General features: G+C 40.2%; 2 protein-coding genes across 5 annotated transcripts; one reads left to right on the top strand and one right to left on the bottom strand.

Annotated features, from left to right (window-relative positions):
- Positions 1-82: 82 nt before the first annotated feature.
- Gat-1B (GABA neurotransmitter transporter-1B) lies at positions 83-7035 on the top strand. 4 transcript variants are annotated; one of them, XM_033475162.2, is made up of 16 exons: positions 83-178; positions 1142-1353; positions 1432-1812; positions 3234-3527; positions 3613-3832; positions 3897-3998; positions 4164-4332; positions 4563-4695; positions 4766-4900; positions 4976-5079; positions 5196-5320; positions 5536-5648; positions 5712-5843; positions 6260-6463; positions 6537-6704; positions 6782-7035. In XM_033475162.2, the coding sequence occupies exons 4-16, from the start codon at positions 3297-3299 to the stop codon at positions 6881-6883; spliced, it is 1938 nt and encodes a 645-aa protein (XP_033331053.2). In that variant the 5' UTR covers positions 83-178; positions 1142-1353; positions 1432-1812; positions 3234-3296; the 3' UTR covers positions 6884-7035. The 4 variants fall into 4 exon arrangements, with proteins under 4 accessions (XP_033331053.2, XP_033331052.2, XP_033331055.2 ...); XM_033475161.2 differs by lacking the exons at positions 83-178; positions 1142-1353; positions 1432-1812 and adding an exon at positions 1820-2016; XM_033475164.2 differs by lacking the exons at positions 83-178; positions 1142-1353; positions 1432-1812 and adding an exon at positions 2758-3092.
- A 77-nt stretch (positions 7036-7112) lies between these two features.
- LOC117223055 (male-enhanced antigen 1) lies at positions 7113-9129 on the bottom strand. Its single transcript, XM_033475165.2, has 6 exons — positions 9025-9129; positions 8541-8838; positions 8117-8253; positions 7810-8032; positions 7662-7733; positions 7113-7582 (listed from the first exon to the last, which is right to left on the bottom strand). The coding sequence occupies exons 4-6, from the start codon at positions 7984-7986 to the stop codon at positions 7367-7369; spliced, it is 465 nt and encodes a 154-aa protein (XP_033331056.1). The 5' UTR covers positions 7987-8032; positions 8117-8253; positions 8541-8838; positions 9025-9129; the 3' UTR covers positions 7113-7366.
- Positions 9130-17415: the final 8286 nt, after the last annotated feature.

Below are 17415 nucleotides of genomic sequence, written 5' to 3'. Positions count from 1 at the left end.
AAAGATTATTTAGAGGTCGTTAGCGACATCATCCGTGTGAACAACAATCGTCCGCGGTCCGCGTGATTTTCAGTTCACGTTAAATCTCTATGAACTGGTTGTGTCACTTTAATAGAATTAAATCGAATTAAAGTACTGACTTTAAAAAGCGATCTTTGAGCATATCATCACAAACGAGGTATGTGATGGTTTGTAGCACATTTTGTGAAGGAAAGAATTTTAACAGTCTACATAATTTAAATATACATCTTACTTTGAACATAAGAATGTGTTCAATGGTGTAAAATGATTCATATTTATTCCAAAATGTGAAAGCCAAGTAATATAGCGAAATGGTAATTTGGAAGTTTATTGATAGGAAAATTAAATGGTGAAGTTGTTTAACTTAAATTTTTGCATGATCGAAATTTAAGACAATAATAATTGTCCTTATGAATTGGAGTTGATGGAAAGTCGCGGATTTTCTTTCTCACGTTGCTAAACACCATCAGCCAATGCTTTTATTGATTTTGAAATGACTAAAAGAAGATAGAAATTTCATGAAACCACGATTGTCCTATTGTGCGATATTACTCTCGCGTATTATGGCTGCGTGCGCTTTTTTAAATTTTAATGTTCCATCCCTTAAATGTTGAGCCGGTTCGAATAAGATTTAGTTCGCAAAACCTTGAGTCGAAATGCTTGAAAACGAGTCGCATATGCAAGTTCAAAACATATGGCGTAATCGCGTAACCAGCATTCCTGGTCGTTTAAAAATTGACAGAAGCATCTTTTGAAAAATGCTTGAAATAAAAGTTTCTCATATCATGACTTACAATACAAACGTACAACGTCCTGTCTGAAAAACTTGATCTTGAATTGGGAACACTCGATACGTTAATCGATAAATTTTTTAAATTGTCCATAAAATCGTTCTTTTTTATTTTAATAGGCATCAGGACATCTGTCTCCTAATATTCGCTTATCATTTAAAGCTACATTAAACAAAAATATATTATTCAACATATTGGTTCCATGAAAATACTACTATTATTTTTAATAATATTCATAAACAATCTAAATTTGACTTTGCAGATTTTTGGAAATATTGTACACTACTTTCATTTATAAAGTAAAAAAATATTTCTTCTTTCTTCTTCAGGCATTCTTATTACAAGTAATACATCGAACAACTCAAGCACGCTCGAGAGTCGAGATTGATGGTCGTTTTACATACATAAAAGAGCAATTTCAATATCAAAACGGCGTTAGAGAATGGTATGTTATAATAGCTTAACGTAAGGCCCATCGGCAGCGGTGCATTCGGCGTCGATAAAACAATGAACGCATTATGTTATGTTTCCCAATATGCGGGTATGTACAGGTTCCCGAGTTAACCGCGTTAGAAGTAATAATGTTAAATTATATTCCAATGATCTTTTATCATTACAGACGAAGTACTTTTTCTTCGGATGGGACAGTTCAGTTCGGAGAAAACATTCGAAATATCCGAAGGACTATTGGCTAGATGCTGGATATCGTAGCCCTATCTGAAACTTATTGGATGGACCTAGTTTCAATAGATAGACACAAATGAAATGCTTCCTGCTTCGTGCAGAGTCAAGATCAGACCTGGAGCACTCTGTTTTAAGCGCGTTCCTCAAAGAAGGGAGCGATTCGCGGTCATTGGTGTGGCACAATCGGTTATTAGTGGTCTCGGGGCTCTCTCATCATTCACATAGCACACCTAAATATAGAGTGACACTGTGGCACTAATTTGTTGAATGAAACGATAGGTGTGTTGGTGCTTGGGGGACTGAACAGCATTGTGGGGTAAGATCTGTAGGGTACGGCAGAAATCTCGACGCCCGCCGTTCACGAGCACGATCCGAGAGCGTAACGACGCGGGCCGACGCACACGACACACGCTCCGCACCAAATTCTTCTATTTATTTTTTTTTATTTTTAATTTCACACGCAGCGGTTCATCGGCTGTTATTATCGGTCCAGGGGGAGACCTATCGCGAGATTGTGCACGTACGTACGTTATTTGAACTGCATGGCGAAAGAAGCAGCCTCTTTTTATCCGCGAGCGAGATCATAATAATGAAGTGTCAGTTACTATTTGATCAGTGATTTGCATTACGAGTCTGTATGTGGTGTGTAACTGTTCCGTCGAACCGTTTCTCGAATAGTTTCTTTTCGTTTACCGCGTTCCCGGAATGCATCGGAATTACCGGCGTCGTTGCATTCATCGAACAGTGACGTTAACGGCAACGCTTGGTTTTTTCCGCAAACGGAGAGAAAACGATCTTTGTGGTTTTTCTCGATACAAGAGGAAAAATTGTACATCGTGTTAATCCCACATGGCGATTCGATACGCGACAAATTTCGCTGCATCGATTCGAAATATAACATAACAATTCAGCGAAGCAGCGGCTGTACGATGATTGAAATTGGTAGAAACATCAACAGGATGTGTCCTAAACATTATTTATCCTCGTTGGTTCAAGTTGGCCACTATGCAATTGGTCTTATTATATAATTGAAAGCGTAGAAGTTATAAATTGTTTCATCCTCGGATTTGCATCTTTAAAGGGCATTGCACCCCGAGTGAATTCGAACGGTGCTAAAATTTTGTTTGCGCTCAGAAGAGACCCGGCCGATTTTTTTCGTCGACCATGACAGTAACGACAATCGTTTAACCAAGAACAGATTGAGCACTTAAGGTGGAACGACAGAGCTGCGGATGAATAATTTTCTACTTGCCATCTAGCGAATTGGAAATTTAAATCGGCGCGTCGCGATCGCGGCGTGATGTCTGCCGATCGTGGTTCGTTGCTCCACGCGATGATCTCCGATGACATCGTTTCTTTCACCGGTGGTTAATTTAAAATGGGACAAGGTTGCCCGATGGGAACAACGTTTGACAAACGTGATTCCCGGAAGTTGCTCGTTGTCTATCATCCATCATCATCAAGACCCTTGCACAGAAGTGTCTCACGTAACAACGATGACCGCTGAACATGTAAAGTTCTTCGGCAATGATCGCGTCATGTCTCACCTATTGTTTGTTACGAGCCCATTTGTATAAACATAATTTCGTATTTGTTGTAAGTGTCACGATTCGAACAGAAAATTTGTGGAACGGTTCAGGTTCGAATTTAGAAGAATGGCATGTATCGGTGCCGATGATCGATCCTGTGTGATTTACACGCGCGTTTCTTAAAAAGGGACTGTTGTTACGTTTACAGATTCGATCAAGATCGGATAGAATGAGGTGAACTGAATCGAATTTGCCTACCCATTAAAAGATAATGCCTTCGAGCGGATCAACCAAGGTGCCCAAGGTAGATAGGTCCACAAGTCCTCTGCCGTGCAAACCCACGAATCCTGTTCAGGAATTGAAGGCTTTGTTCGCCGAACCGCCCTTGAGCACAAATGGCGGCAAGGAGAAGGATTTCCGTTTCGAGGCGATCCAGTGTTTGCAATCGACCGTTCACCAGGATCTTAAAGCGTTACCGGACCGAGGAAGTTGGTCCAGTAAGGTAAAGTGGTGAAGAGTTTGAAAATAAAAGAAACGTTAAAAAATAAAATGAAAAAAAACGATCGTGTATCATTGTTTTCTCCCAGCTCGAATTCATCCTGTCGGTGGTTGGATTGGCGATAGGTTTAGGAAATTTGTGGCGATTTCCTTACCTTTGCTACAAAAATGGTGGTGGTGCTTTCATGGTTCCTTACTTTATCGCACTTGCGCTCGCTGGTGTGCCAATGTTCTTAATGGAATTATCTTTGGGACAGATGATGACCATCGGTGGGCTAGGAATTTTTAAGATAGCCCCGCTTTTCAAAGGTTCGTATCCTCGGTGGATTTTCAAGTAAATGAATATTATCCAATCTTTTCTTTATACGAACAGGTATCGGATACGCAACCTGTGTGATCTCCTGCTGGATGAACATATATTACATCATTATCCTGGCATGGGCACTATTTTATTTCTTGGTGTCCTTACAAATCGGTATGGAAACTCTTTCAATTCTGTGTTATAGTGGATTATTAGTTGTTGCACTTCGAATTACAGGATTACAATCTCGGAATCCTGTAGAAATAATATTTGCAGCTTTCAGCGACCGAATTATCAATTTTCTTTTTATTTATTAAGAAAGCTAAACTGGTCCCGCAGATGTGCCCTGGAGAACATGCAACAATTCGTGGAATACTCGGTTTTGCCTCACCTCTACGGAACGTGCGGAGATAGAATGTTGGCCCGACGATAACGACACTATATGCGCGACATCGATCGGCAATCTCAGTCACGTCTTTCTAAAGGATCCAGTCAAAGAATTTTGGGAGTAAGTTTCCCGTAATGAGAAGTACGCGTTCATTCAACACGTTCGTTACCGGCATTAGACATGCATGACGACCATGATTTTGTATTTCTTTTTTATAAAGAAAATCCAATTATCGTTTAAAATTATAAATTATGATACTCGGAATGAACTTATTATACTTCTGCGACGCCGGTAGTGAACGTATTTTTATAGTTAAAAATATTCGATTGGTTTTCTCCTCTGTCGAAAAGGAGACGTACCCTTCAAATATCTGACGGCATTGAAAATATTGGTTCTATAAGATGGGAACTAGTAGGTACTTTGGCTGTTGTCTGGATTATGTGTTATTTCTGCATTTGGAAAGGCGTAAAATGGACTGGAAAGGTATACCAGAAGAAATTCTACTTTACTATAAAGTGAAATATGTGTACTATTAACTATTAATGTTATTTAGGTTGTCTATTTTACATCATTGTTCCCGTATGCCCTGCTGGCGGTTCTATTGGTGAGGGGATTAACGCTTCCGGGTGCAATGGAAGGTTTAAGATACTATGCAACGCCAAACCTTTCGAAACTGAGTGATCCGGAGGTACCAAACTTTCAATTGTTTTTGAGATACCTTTATATCACATCTTGATTTTTATAATTAACTAAATGTTCGTAGGTGTGGATAGATGCAGTGACACAAATATTTTTTTCTTATGCACTGGGTATCGGTGCATTGGCTGCACTCGGGAGTTATAACAAGTTCAATAATAATGTTTACAAGTAAGTGTTTTTTGTTGCCGCAATTATTGTATTAGTTATTTAATAAATCAATGAGTAAATAGAAATTGATTTTAATAAAAAACGAAAACTAAATGTATGCATTTTTGTCTGTTTAGAGACGCACTGATTGTCTGTACAATAAACTGTTGTACCAGTATGCTCAGCGGAGTCGTAATCTTTTCTGTAGTCGGTTTTATGGCTTATGAACAACAAAGACCTGTTGCGGATGTAGCTGCTTCTGGTAAGTTATATTTTATTTTTAATTAACGTTTCGACAGTCGTGCGTATTTAAAAACTGGCTTCAATAATTTTGTCGATAAATATATGTATTATGATTTCAATACAAATGACAGTGCAAAAAACGCCATCCACAAACAGAAAAATCGACGTAGTAATCTAATAGTATTCACTTTATTTCTTTTGTAACTTTTCTGATTTTATAATTGCATTAACTAGGTCCAGGATTAGCATTCCTGGTTTATCCATCAGCAGTTCTGGAACTACCGGGATCGTCTTTATGGTCCTGTTTATTCTTTTTTATGCTCATACTTATCGGTTTAGACAGCCAGGTAATTAAAAATACTTTGATAAAATCGTCTTTGACAATTACGATCAATTATTATGTTTTATAGTTTTGTACACTTGAAGGCTTCATAACAGCGGCGGTAGACGAATGGCCGCATCTTCTCAGAAAACGGAAAGAAGTGTTCATTGCGATTGTATGCCTCATCTCGTTCATCATTGGTCTCAGTTGTATCACTGAAGTAGGTCTTTAACAATATTGATTAGTTTCAAGAAAAATTGAAAAAATACATTGAGATATGCAGTGTCATATGCAGCCAGAAGAGGGAACCATTCTACATGTAAAAATAAGTCGAAATAAAAGAATAACATTTTTTCATTTAAGGCTTTGTTTTCGAGAAAACTGAGTTGAAAGATACGTCAAGTTCGCGTGGCTTGTAGTATGACGAGAAGTCGAATTGGTATGTAACGATCAAACGCGTCACTTGATTCTTATTCGATAGTATTATTTTTTCAACCTAATTTTTCTCAAAAATGGAGTCTTAAATGAACAAAATTTATTCTATATTTTCGACGTAGTTTTGTCGTAGAAACAGCCCCTGTCCGGTTGTATCACTAGTTACATAACACTCTGTATAATTGCAATTTATTTTCACAGGGTGGGATGTATGTATTTCAACTCTTGGATTCGTATGCAGTCAGTGGATTCTGTCTCCTCTTTCTAATGTTCTTCGAGTGTATCTCTATTTCTTGGGCATTTGGAGTGAATCGTTTCTATGATGGTATACGTGATATGATTGGTTATTACCCTTGTGGTTGGTGGAAGATATGTTGGACATTTACTACTCCTCTCATTTGTGTGGTAAAATATTCTATTACGAAGTTTAGCTTACATTCCTTCGACATTGTATAACGAAAGCATAATTTTCTATTAGGGTGTTTTCACGTTTAATGTAATCAAGTTTGTCCCTGTAAAATATCTTACATACGAATATCCATGGTGGAGTCACATGCTCGGCTGGCTTTGTGGTCTTTCGTCAATGATGTGCATTCCAGGCTATATGATTTACATTTGGTGTATAACACCAGGAACTACCTCAGAGGTATATAAATTAACAATGATGTACCGTTCCAATGTTTTAATCCTATAATGCTTAGAATTGTTAATGTCGCATTTCAGAAATTTCGAAAGTTAATAAGAATAGAAGATGATGTTGCCACCTTACGAAGAAAACTAAATTCAATCGAAACTGCCGCTACTAGCGCAGGCTTTGAACTATAAGTGTCATCGTGCTTTTGTTTAATCACCATTAAAAATGCATGTATGTTATTTCAAAGTATAACTAGAGGAAACATGATTTCATACATTGAGCAATATCATATCGCGCAATCATGTAATCATTTACCATCTTGAATAAAATGCGTTTGTATAAAGTGAAATTTATTAATAATGGCAAGGTACAAATTTATAGTATAAGTAAGGATTTGCTATTTCTACATTTAAAGTACGATTAAGATAAAATAATTTTATTTTCTCATAACTCACATACTGTTAGATTTTCCTAACATGAGATTTATCGTATCATTACTGAAACGTATGATATCTTAATACATAAAAATTTATAAAAGCAAGAGAGTGGAAGCTTATTTTTTTAATGAGTTAATTAAACTTGTAACTCTATAAAGAAAAGAAAGAAGAAGTCTCCAGCTTACAATAAATTACATATACCATCTCATATAAATATTTTGATTCAAGTATTTGAACTTATTTCTCCCTATTTTGCATTTCTTTGATGCGTCCAATTAATTGTTCTTTCCACTGATCTTCGGATATAGTGTTAGCCCATTCTGGGATTGCTGTAGTGGGTAATGTAAAAGATGCCATCATTGATTTCACTTGATTAATTTTATCCGCATCCATATCTATGTTTGATCGATTATGAGGAGACGACCAAACTTCAATAGTTTCCGATAAGCAGTCCTAGACAAAGAACACGCGTAATACGATTAAAAGGAGTTATGATAATATTATCATTATATAGATCTACATAAATACATACATGATGCGATTCTAATGTTGCTAATGATAACGTTTGACTAGATTCCCCATTACTAGATATCCATTCGTCATCCTATAAAATAAAACATAAGTTAAACAGTAAAAAAGTCTAATGTATATACATAAAATATGTAATATGGGTCATTTACTTCATCGTCATATAATATTGGATCACTGTCCAACGGTACTTGAGACAATGGTTCATATCCTGACATTCCTACATCATCATCCTCACTGTCTGATTCATTTATTCCTCTAGCATCAAATTGTAAATTTGGTGGATTTAAAGATTCCTCTATTGGCTGTTGTGTAGGATCGGGAGACATTTTGCATCACTTTTTCTTAACATTGACGGTAGTCCTTACTTTATTTCTACATATACATATAACATGCTCAGGCTACAATAGGCAACACTTAACCTTGTCTAGATATAATATTTCCTATACTGAGACTTACAAAATCAATTTTCCGTGTGAAATAAACAGGTACAATTATTATAGTACCTTACGATGCTAATATCTCGGGTGATTTAAATTAGAAGCATCAGAAAGCAGATCACAATAGAGACGTTTGACAATTCACAGCTGATGTGCCTTTGTAGAGTCAGAAAATATATGAGTGTCCACGTTCGTGGGTTCACGCTCGGGTATTCGGCGCGCCAGCTTGTGAACAAGCCAGACATTATAAATTGTAGGAATTTGACACATTTGGTAAGTCTGTAACTGCATTGAACTTCCCTCTTTCGAATGATACCAATAAATATTGAAAAAGATACTAATTTAAGGTACTTAAGAGTCACCTCGTAAAGCCGTACCGTTTTGGCATTAAAATTCATGATATCGATAATAGAAAGCAAAAAATTTGACAAGTTTAGTTATACCGGTGCTTATAAGATGGCATCTTAGTAGAAGGACTGTCAACGTGGATTCGGAGGTAGATGCAAACTTGCGTTATAATACAGATTCTCAATAGATCGTGAACAGAGCTCTCAGGCTCCTGACCGTTTTTGAAATTTCCACGCAAGATCAGTATGTCCATTGTTGTCTAGTGTGTCCAATAATGTCAGGAATTCTGCTCAGAATCTGCTGCAAGTGGCGGAGAGGAGACCTCACAAATGGGATTTCCACATCACCCATCATCGTTTTACTTTTGCAACAACGAAGCAACGATGTCGTGAACTAATGTAGAAGAAGTATGTATAAGGAAAACAATATCAAAAAGAGTTCAAAATTTGCAGCTATTTGCTCGGTATCATCCCCGACTCAAAAAACATTGCCTTTTGCAATATTTTCTGAGTCCGATGATGAATTCCTTTAAAATTATATTATATCTTAGTTCTTAACAATTTAATTTATTATAATTACACTTTTGGAAGAGCTTTCTTGAAACACGACTGATTCCCACATTAGACAAGTTCCGACTAATTGAGCAATGACTTTGAGCCGAGCGAGCACAAAGGGTACCTCCACCACTGACTTTGATGATCGACGATCGCGCGATCGATAATTTCAATAATTTCGATTATTTCCAATTGTTTAATATTCGTAATAATTTATTTTGCAATAATCCTATCCGGTGCCCGAAAAATTATTTCATCGCTTAAGTTATTCGTGAAAAGTACCAACGAGGTTTAATTAACTTCTCAACGTAATTAATAACATAGAAACATACAAAGTGATTTTTAAAGCACGAATTTATCGAAGAATCGTTAGATCGAAAGTATCCTATTATTATTTACTTTCTTTTCCTTTTGCTAATTTCTTTTCCTAATGAAACCTTCTAGTACTCTCTCGTCTGTTTTCCTATCCAATGTTTAAACAAAATTAACTAGAACAACTCGAGATTTACTTTTCATATTGATTAATATTTTCCAGATTAAAAATTATTGCTTAAACAAATGCGACAAATATTTAATTACCTAAAGTTAAGAATGATTATTTTTTAAAATATTTTTAGTAAAAATTTCATTCCAATATGTACCTCCAACGGTTTAAAAGTTATAAGAAAATGTCACTGCATTTCTCGATCCGGAGAATATTTCTATTTGAATCCAGTTTCTTTTTTTTATTCCCAATAGAAAACGCCGGTGGCTCCATCTCGTATTTATCAAGCAGCTACGCGTCACTGGATAATACCATTTATGTAACGAAATCTGTACAGCAGGTACCGACCCGCTGAATCCGTAAAGTCACGTGACTACCCTAACCCCCTAAGGATGGCTAGTTTACTCCTATACCTCGTCCGCGATGAAACGTGGTATACAAAATACTCGATTCACACTAAGCAGTTTAAATTTCGGAAATATCGACGACGACGTGTGCGACACGAAAATGGCAACGGGCTTTTAAAGCACCACTTTTTGTGAAAGAGAAAAATACATTGGCTGCTAAGTCTATTCCTATATCTTCTTCTGCGGCAACACTGTACTTCACGTTTCTTTTGCGTGCTGTCTTATCTAAGCAGCGCAACCCTGATAAACCACAGCATCGATTCTCGGCAACGCTAAATACGTTTCCCATTGGGCTCGACGAATCCGAATTTCCAGCCACGGTTCCACCGTTACAACGCTCGCCTCTCCTTTCCATTCACGTTACACGATATACACGAATGCATTTCACGATTGTTACAAACTTATCTCGTTATTTCTCGATAGTGCGGCGCGGCGCACACATGCACCTAATATGATGCAATATTACAGTCCACGCGTATGCATGCACACTGCATTCATCGCGAAACAAGCTTGGAGAGAGATAGTTACGTATAATTAACGCGCACGTAGTTTCCACCAAAAATCATGTCACACGTTAGTAATACGATGCCGTGATACATTTGCCGTGCTAACTAGTTGCTCGAAGCAAACGTATATGGCCGCGTTCACAATCAAACTTCAGTCAAAGCTACCACGATAGTTATACGTTATTGAATCGTTAAACAGGTATGTAATATTTTTTGCCTTCTCGGTTACGTTTGACACGATTTAGGGTTGAATTGATATTTTTGTACCATTCGTCTTCAATGTTACAGAGACTATGCAGTGTCGACCAATGATGGATAAACGTCGCAAGGTTCTAACTGATTTTCTCGCCGGGATAGAAATCAAACCCTAGGCTTGTACACAAAAATGGACCATTTGGGAAAGAGGAGTCGATTAGGGAGAATTTATCGTAAATCGTTCGCTAAATAAGGTAGTTCTTTTTTATACAGGGTGTCCCAATAATGTCTCGCAATCCGAAAGTGGCGGGTTCCTCGGGTCATTTGAAGCAACTTTTTCCTTTACAAAAATTTTCTCCGAGGCACCATTAACGAGTTATTAACGAAAAACAGTGACCAATGAGAGGCGAGCTCGGCTGGCGCTAGGCGGCCGAGCCAACAGCGCCAGCGGTCGAGCGGTCGATTCCTAGCTCAGCTGGCGCGAGGCGGCCGAGCCAACAGCGCCAGCGGTCGAGCGGTCGAATCCCAGTTCAGCTCGGTCGCCTCGCGCCAGCTGAGCTCGCCTCACATTGGTCACTGTTTTTCGTTAATAACTCGTTAACGGTGCCTCGGAGAACATTTTTGTAAAGGAAGAAGCTGCTTCAAATGATCCGAGGAACCCGCCATTTCCGGATTACGAGACATTTTTGGGACACTCTGTATAATGAAAATATTATATAATGAAAAATGTAGAAATAGATAATCGATTCTCAACTAATTATAGTTTTTTCGAAGCAGTAGATCTGAGATATACCGACGATTATTACAACTGTCCACCCAACTCCTACTACTCTAGGTATGAAAACACTTTCCTTAACGAGTATCTTCCACGATGAGACCGATGCCTCTGCAATTCTCTTTACTTGCCGCTTCAAGATCCTCTCACATTTCAATGTTACACGCTGTTCTGGACAGAGTTATCCAACAAATTTTTTGTTTATAGCACGTGCAAATTCGTTTTGCACAATAATATTCTTTCACATTAAGAAAAGTAAATATAATCGTTCGTTCGCTCTTCCGCGGGTAAATCATATATTTTTGTAGACAGATCACGATCAATGTCTGTGCTTACAACCGCGGTCGATTTTAATTAATTGAAAATCCAGCTTGGTTAATCGAGTACAAAGAGAACGCCGATAACGACATTCTGTGTTACCGGTTACCCATTATTTGAACGTGTACGGTAAATTCTCCCTAATTGACTCTCGGCTTGGAAACAAAAATGGACAATTTGGTACTATAAAAACGAGCCCCGAGGCTCGAACAATCGTATCTACTCTTCCCAAATTGTCCATTTTTGTGCGCAATCTGAGAGCGAATTAGGGAGAAATTACTGTATTCGAGTCTTGCACCTCGTTTTTATAATTGTTGGATTAATCGACAACTATAAAAACGAGCCGCGTATCTCCTGTTCACAAATTGTCCACTTTTGTGTACAAGCTGAAGAAAAGTTCGGGAGAATTTACCGTATCATGGTATCCTCCATAAAACGTTTTCCAAAAGTTTAGGAAAGGCTTGGAAGCTTTTTCAGGCGTAATTGCTGAATATTATTTTGGCACGAGGTACACGTTCGTACGAAACAGAAAATCGTCTCTGAACAGTGTTCAATTAACTGTAAAACGAAGATCGCGCTCAACGATCTAAAACGCTATGAGCTACAACGAAGAAAATAATGCAATAAAAATGGGCAATAAGATTAACCGGCAACGGTTAATAACATCGATGTGGAGCACCTTATGAACAGGAAGCATGCAGGCTCGCCATGAATTTGGGGTGAAGGAAAATTAGGCAGAATTTACTGTAATTCGTAATTTTACTTTTCACGCGTTTCAGCCAAGTTAGCCAACAAATTATGTCTTTTTATATCCGTACGTTCTCGACAGTCACTTTTATATTCTTAAGAAGTGTACGATAACGTTTCGTGCGATTTGTTACCAATGAGAATGCAATCTACCATCGCACAGTTCGTATGGATTTCTACGCGTTTACGAGGTCACCGATAGTACGTTCCTGTGTCCTGCAGGATTTCGATATCCTGCTTCTTTGTTTCGGATTCTACACACCCGGTCGTATCCTTCGCATCAACACCTACGAATTTAGGGTACCCGTCATTCCGTACTATGTAGCGGGAATCCTTTGCATTGTGTTCTACGATCTCTCGTACCTTGGATCGAGGATACTCGCGTCCAAGATGCGTCCAGTATCGAATTCTCCAGTTACCGTGTTACGAGAGTCGATGCAAAATTGTAATTCGAACTCAAATAATAACTATACAATTGTGGGCGTCGCGCATAGCTGTTCGAATAACGCAGGATGATCTGCAACGGAATCCAAGCTATGTTAAACTGGTTTCAGCGTGAAACTCAAAAAATCAAGGATCGGAAGAGTTATGAAAGATTATAACAGGTTCTACCGAAACTTCTTAAGGAACGGTTTCGCCGTGATAAGTTCCGATGAGTATAGAAAGAAAAGTTGCTGGATGTAAAAGTTCTAGCTTCAACGAAGCTTGTAAAACGTTGTTATAAATAATTATTATAAAATGTATTCGCGAATTTTTGAAAAAGTTTGCAATTAAATCGATATTCCGAATACGTTATTTATTCGTAATATCTGCACAGACTTCCTGAAAATATTGAAATATATTTTTCAGGAGGTCTCCAAACAGTTGCAAAATTATTTCGTAGAAATTTCACGGAAACAGATATCATCTTGAACGAAGCATGCCAATTCGAACGGAATTTCTTTCGTAGCGAAATATAACTGTTCATTTCCACGGCTACGAAAAACCCGCAGCGGTTTCGCGGTCGGAACTCTCTAAGATCCAGATGCGAGTAAGAAGAGAACGAATTTTGGCGCAGTCCGCAGATCTCTGGAGCACCGTGCGTCGTCGCGGCAGCAATCCCCGCGCGCACGGTCTCGAGGAAAGGGTGTTCAAGCGGTTTCCATCCCGCGTTTCAATTAATTTCCCGGCGTTATGAAATCGATTTAAGACGCGCCGAACCCCCGAGGGACGAGCAGCTCCTCCACAGTCGATTCAACTCGGCGAATCGCCTCGAACGCGAGTCCTTTGACACGCGATCCGGAAAATCGAAAAGATTCGTCGAGCGTCCTGTATTCCGTCGCGTCGAACCCCCCCATTGTTTCGTCTCGGACGTATAAATGGCGCTTCGCTCGCATAATTACCAATACGGTTGAAGTTCGGACAGTGGTTTCGGGGCCGGGGTAGTTCGGACGCGCGCAGTTAAGGGAGGAAATTGGTTCGTTCGGATAACTGCACGTAAAGCGCGTCCTGCCCCCCTCCCTCCTTCCTCGCGTGAGAAGCGACCGTAATATAAAATTGGACAAGCCGGGGGACACGCAACGTCTGGAATTTTCAGTTCCTGCGGAACCGTATCCGGAATGGAACGATCTATCATCCGGCGGACTAATGATATTCTCAGCGTTATCGCGGCGCAACGTCCCATAAAAATTCTTTACTGTTCCGCCCCCCCCCCCCCCGTAGACGGCGCGGTTTAAGTCCCGTCTTCCTCGCCGCTTTAAAGCCCGAATTACCCGGTCTACGTAAACATAGCCGGCTAACTCCCCAGGTATTGGTAACGGGTTCGTTACTCCCGGCAAGGTACACGCATCGAATGCCGACTACCGCCGCCGCGGAATCGTTACCCTTGTTCCGCGATAATCCTACAAACTCTTATCCCCGGCCGCAATGACGCTCTCCTATGTAGTCGCTGATACGTCTGACCTAGAACCGCTGTTTCAGCCACGGTGCACCGTTACACGGGGCTCTCCTACGGTGCCTATCCGGGAATTGTGTTCCGACGCCTGAAGCAGGGGTGGCCAAACTTCTGATCGTTACGGCGACCTGTTTCTTTAAATTATAGGCGGCGGTCTACCAACGTCGCATGTATTATTAACCTTTTAGGTACGGCTGAATTCTACGCGAGGCTATTTTCCTGGACGGCAGAGTCTGATATGTACTGCAGTACCGAGTCCGATACTGTAAATATAACCGTCTGTATATTGTTAACACTGTTGTAAATCGATGCGAAGACGAAACAAGTGCGAAACAACGCATACGAAGACGATTATTTAATTCAAACGGCGAGCGAGTGAGCTACTAAAGCGAGCCACTATAGTGGCGCGTCGTGCCTAAGAGGTTAAGCGATATCATACGGATTTAATTTAATTTAATCTAATTTAATCCAAAGCCAAAAATAAGGTAACGCTAGATTCACGGAGCGCAAGAAACAGCTGTTTCATATCGGTTCATAAAAGTAACAATGAGACGTTTATTCTGATTTTTAACAAGCGTTATCGTAACATTCGCCGTAAGTAACTGTAACGTATGGAGAATTTTCCGACGTATTTTTTATACTCCTTCCTGAAGGCGTACGCCAGGCTGGCGCCAGCCAGCCGGGGGTTCATTTGTATATCGCGAGTCAAGTACCTTCAAGGGGTAGGACGACGAACGTTCTGGAATCCGACCACACAGGAACACCCCCACTACTATCTCCCAAAGAAAATCTGGGTATATAAAGGGCCCAAACGCGACCAGAAGCGGGCTAGTTTCGAGTCGATCGTCGACGAAGAAACTATAACGAGATCGAGTTCTAATTCTCTTCCGAGCAAAACAATCGAGTAGGTAATAGATACCAGATTAAAGCCCCTGCCGATCCAGTGCGATAAGCTGAGAACGCGTTAGAGTCCGCGAAACACTTATTCGCATACATTCGTAGTGTGGTGGCTACCTCCAGACCCGCCAGCAGATGACTCCTCTTCCCGCGAGTAACCGATCCGACTCAATTTGTATATATACAGACTTCGTCCTTCCTACCGATATCCCAACGTTTTTTTTTTTTTTTATTTTTTTTTTAAAAAGTAAGTTTATTTATCTCATTACAATCATAATATACACAGCATAATCCTACTTAAAAATACTGTTAACATTAATAATAAAAATTTATTTATAGCTATTAGTTATCAACTAGGGTAAACTCTATAGCTAGCTGTAATAATCCGATATCCCAACGTCTAAGGCAAGGGCCCGCTAGGATAGCCTTACCGACGAGTCCTTTAGCGGGTCCTGGACGAAACGTGTCTTCCCCTCTCCTTTTCTCCCAAATATCGTCACATTCAACCACCGCCAAAATAGTAAAAGCAAAACTTGTAATATACTAGCTTTTACCAGTTACTTCGGTTACAAAAATCGATTATTTCCACTTCTTACTTCGACGCAGTAGTTGGTACAAACCCACGGAGATATATCTTTACTGATCGAGGTATATCTTCAACTTTTTCTTGCAAAAGTTACGAGACAGCCTAACTCCAATTTCCCCAAATCCTATCCTGATCTCAAGGTAGCAACCTGTGTCGAAACAAGCATTGGCTGGTCTAAGCACCCTATCCCGATCTCTAAGTAGCCACCCGCGCCGAAATAAGCATTGGCTGGTCTAAGCACCCTATCTTGATCTTAAGGTAGCCACCCGTGCCGAAATAAGCATTGGCTGGTCTAAGCACCCTATCTTGATCTTAAGGTAGCCACCCGTGCCGAAATAAGCATTGGCTGGTCTACGCATCCTATCCCGATCTCTAGGTAGCCACCCGTACTGAAATAAGCATTAGCTGGTCTACGCACCCTATCTTGATTTTAAGGTAGCCACCCGTGCCGAAATAAGCACTGGTTGGTCTACGCATCCTATGCCGATCTCTAAGTAGCCACCCGCGCCGAAATAAGCATTGGCTGGTCTAAGCACCCTATCTTGATCTTAAGGTAGCCACCCGTGCCGAAATAAGCACTGGTTGGTCTACGCATCCTATGCCGATCTCTAAGTAGCCACCCGCGCCGAAATAAGCATTGGCTGGTCTAAGCACCCTATCTTGATCTTAAGGTAGCCACCCGTGCCGAAATAAGCATTGGCTGGTCTAAGCACCCTATCTTGATCTTAAGGTAGCCACCCGTGCCGAAATAAGCATTGGTTGGTCTACGCATTCTATCCCGATCTCTAAGTAGCCACCCGTGCCGAAATAAGTATTGGCTGGTCTAAGCACCCTATCTTGATCTTAAGGTAGCCACTCGTGCCGAAATAAGCACTGGTTGGTCTACGCATCCTATGCCGATCTCTAAGTAGCCACCCGTGCCGAAATAAGCATTGGCTGGTCTAAGCACCCTATCTTGATCTTAAGGTAGCCACCCGTGCCGAAATAAGCATTGGCTGGTCTAAGCACCCTATCCCGATCTCTAGGTAGCCACCCGTGCCGAAATAAGCATTGGCTGGTCTAAGCACCCTATCTTGATCTTAAGGTAGCCACCCGTGCCGAAATAAGCATTGGTTGGTCTACGCATTCTATCCCGATCTCTAAGTAGCCACCCGTGCCGAAATAAGTATTGGCTGGTCTAAGCACCCTATCTTGATCTTAAGGTAGCCACCCGTGCCGAAATAAGCATTGGCTGGTCTAAGCACCCTATCCCGATCTCTAGGTAGCCACAAATGTGACGAAATAAGCATTGGCTGGTCTAAGCACCCTATCCCGATCTCTAGGTAGCCACCCGTGCCGAAATAAGCATTGGCTGGTCTAAGCACCCTATCTTGATCTTAAGGTAGCCACCCATGCCGAAATAAGCATTGGCTGGTCTAAGCACCCTATCCCGATCTCTAGGTAGCCACAAATGTGACGAAATAAGCATTGGCTGGCTACGCACCCTATGCCGATCTCAAGGTAGCCACCCGTGCCGAAATAAGCATTATCTAATCTACGAATCTTCCTTAGAAAAATTCCAATCGCAT

The sequence above is a fragment of the Megalopta genalis genome, chromosome 4 (assembly GCF_051020955.1).
Source record: "Megalopta genalis isolate 19385.01 chromosome 4, iyMegGena1_principal, whole genome shotgun sequence".
Lineage (NCBI taxonomy): Eukaryota > Metazoa > Arthropoda > Insecta > Hymenoptera > Halictidae > Megalopta > Megalopta genalis.
This window is presented reverse-complemented; position numbering and strand designations above follow the sequence as displayed.

Excerpts from the sequence above, each read along its gene's own strand:
- Gat-1B (XM_033475162.2), top strand. The coding sequence starts at position 3,297 with ATGCCTTCGAGCGGATCAACCAAGGTGCCCAAGGTAGATAGGTCCACA. Across the intron at positions 5,321-5,535 it reads TGCGGATGTAGCTGCTTCTG|GTCCAGGATTAGCATTCCTG; the intron begins GTAAGTTATATT and ends TGCATTAACTAG. Across the intron at positions 5,649-5,711 it reads TTATCGGTTTAGACAGCCAG|TTTTGTACACTTGAAGGCTT; the intron begins GTAATTAAAAAT and ends TATGTTTTATAG.
- LOC117223055 (XM_033475165.2), bottom strand. The coding sequence starts at position 7,986 with ATGTCTCCCGATCCTACACAACAGCCAATAGAGGAATCTTTAAATCCA. Across the intron at positions 7,734-7,809 it reads CAATATTATATGACGATGAA|GATGACGAATGGATATCTAG; the intron begins GTAAATGACCCA and ends TTTATTTTATAG. Across the intron at positions 7,583-7,661 it reads CAACATTAGAATCGCATCAT|GACTGCTTATCGGAAACTAT; the intron begins GTATGTATTTAT and ends TTCTTTGTCTAG.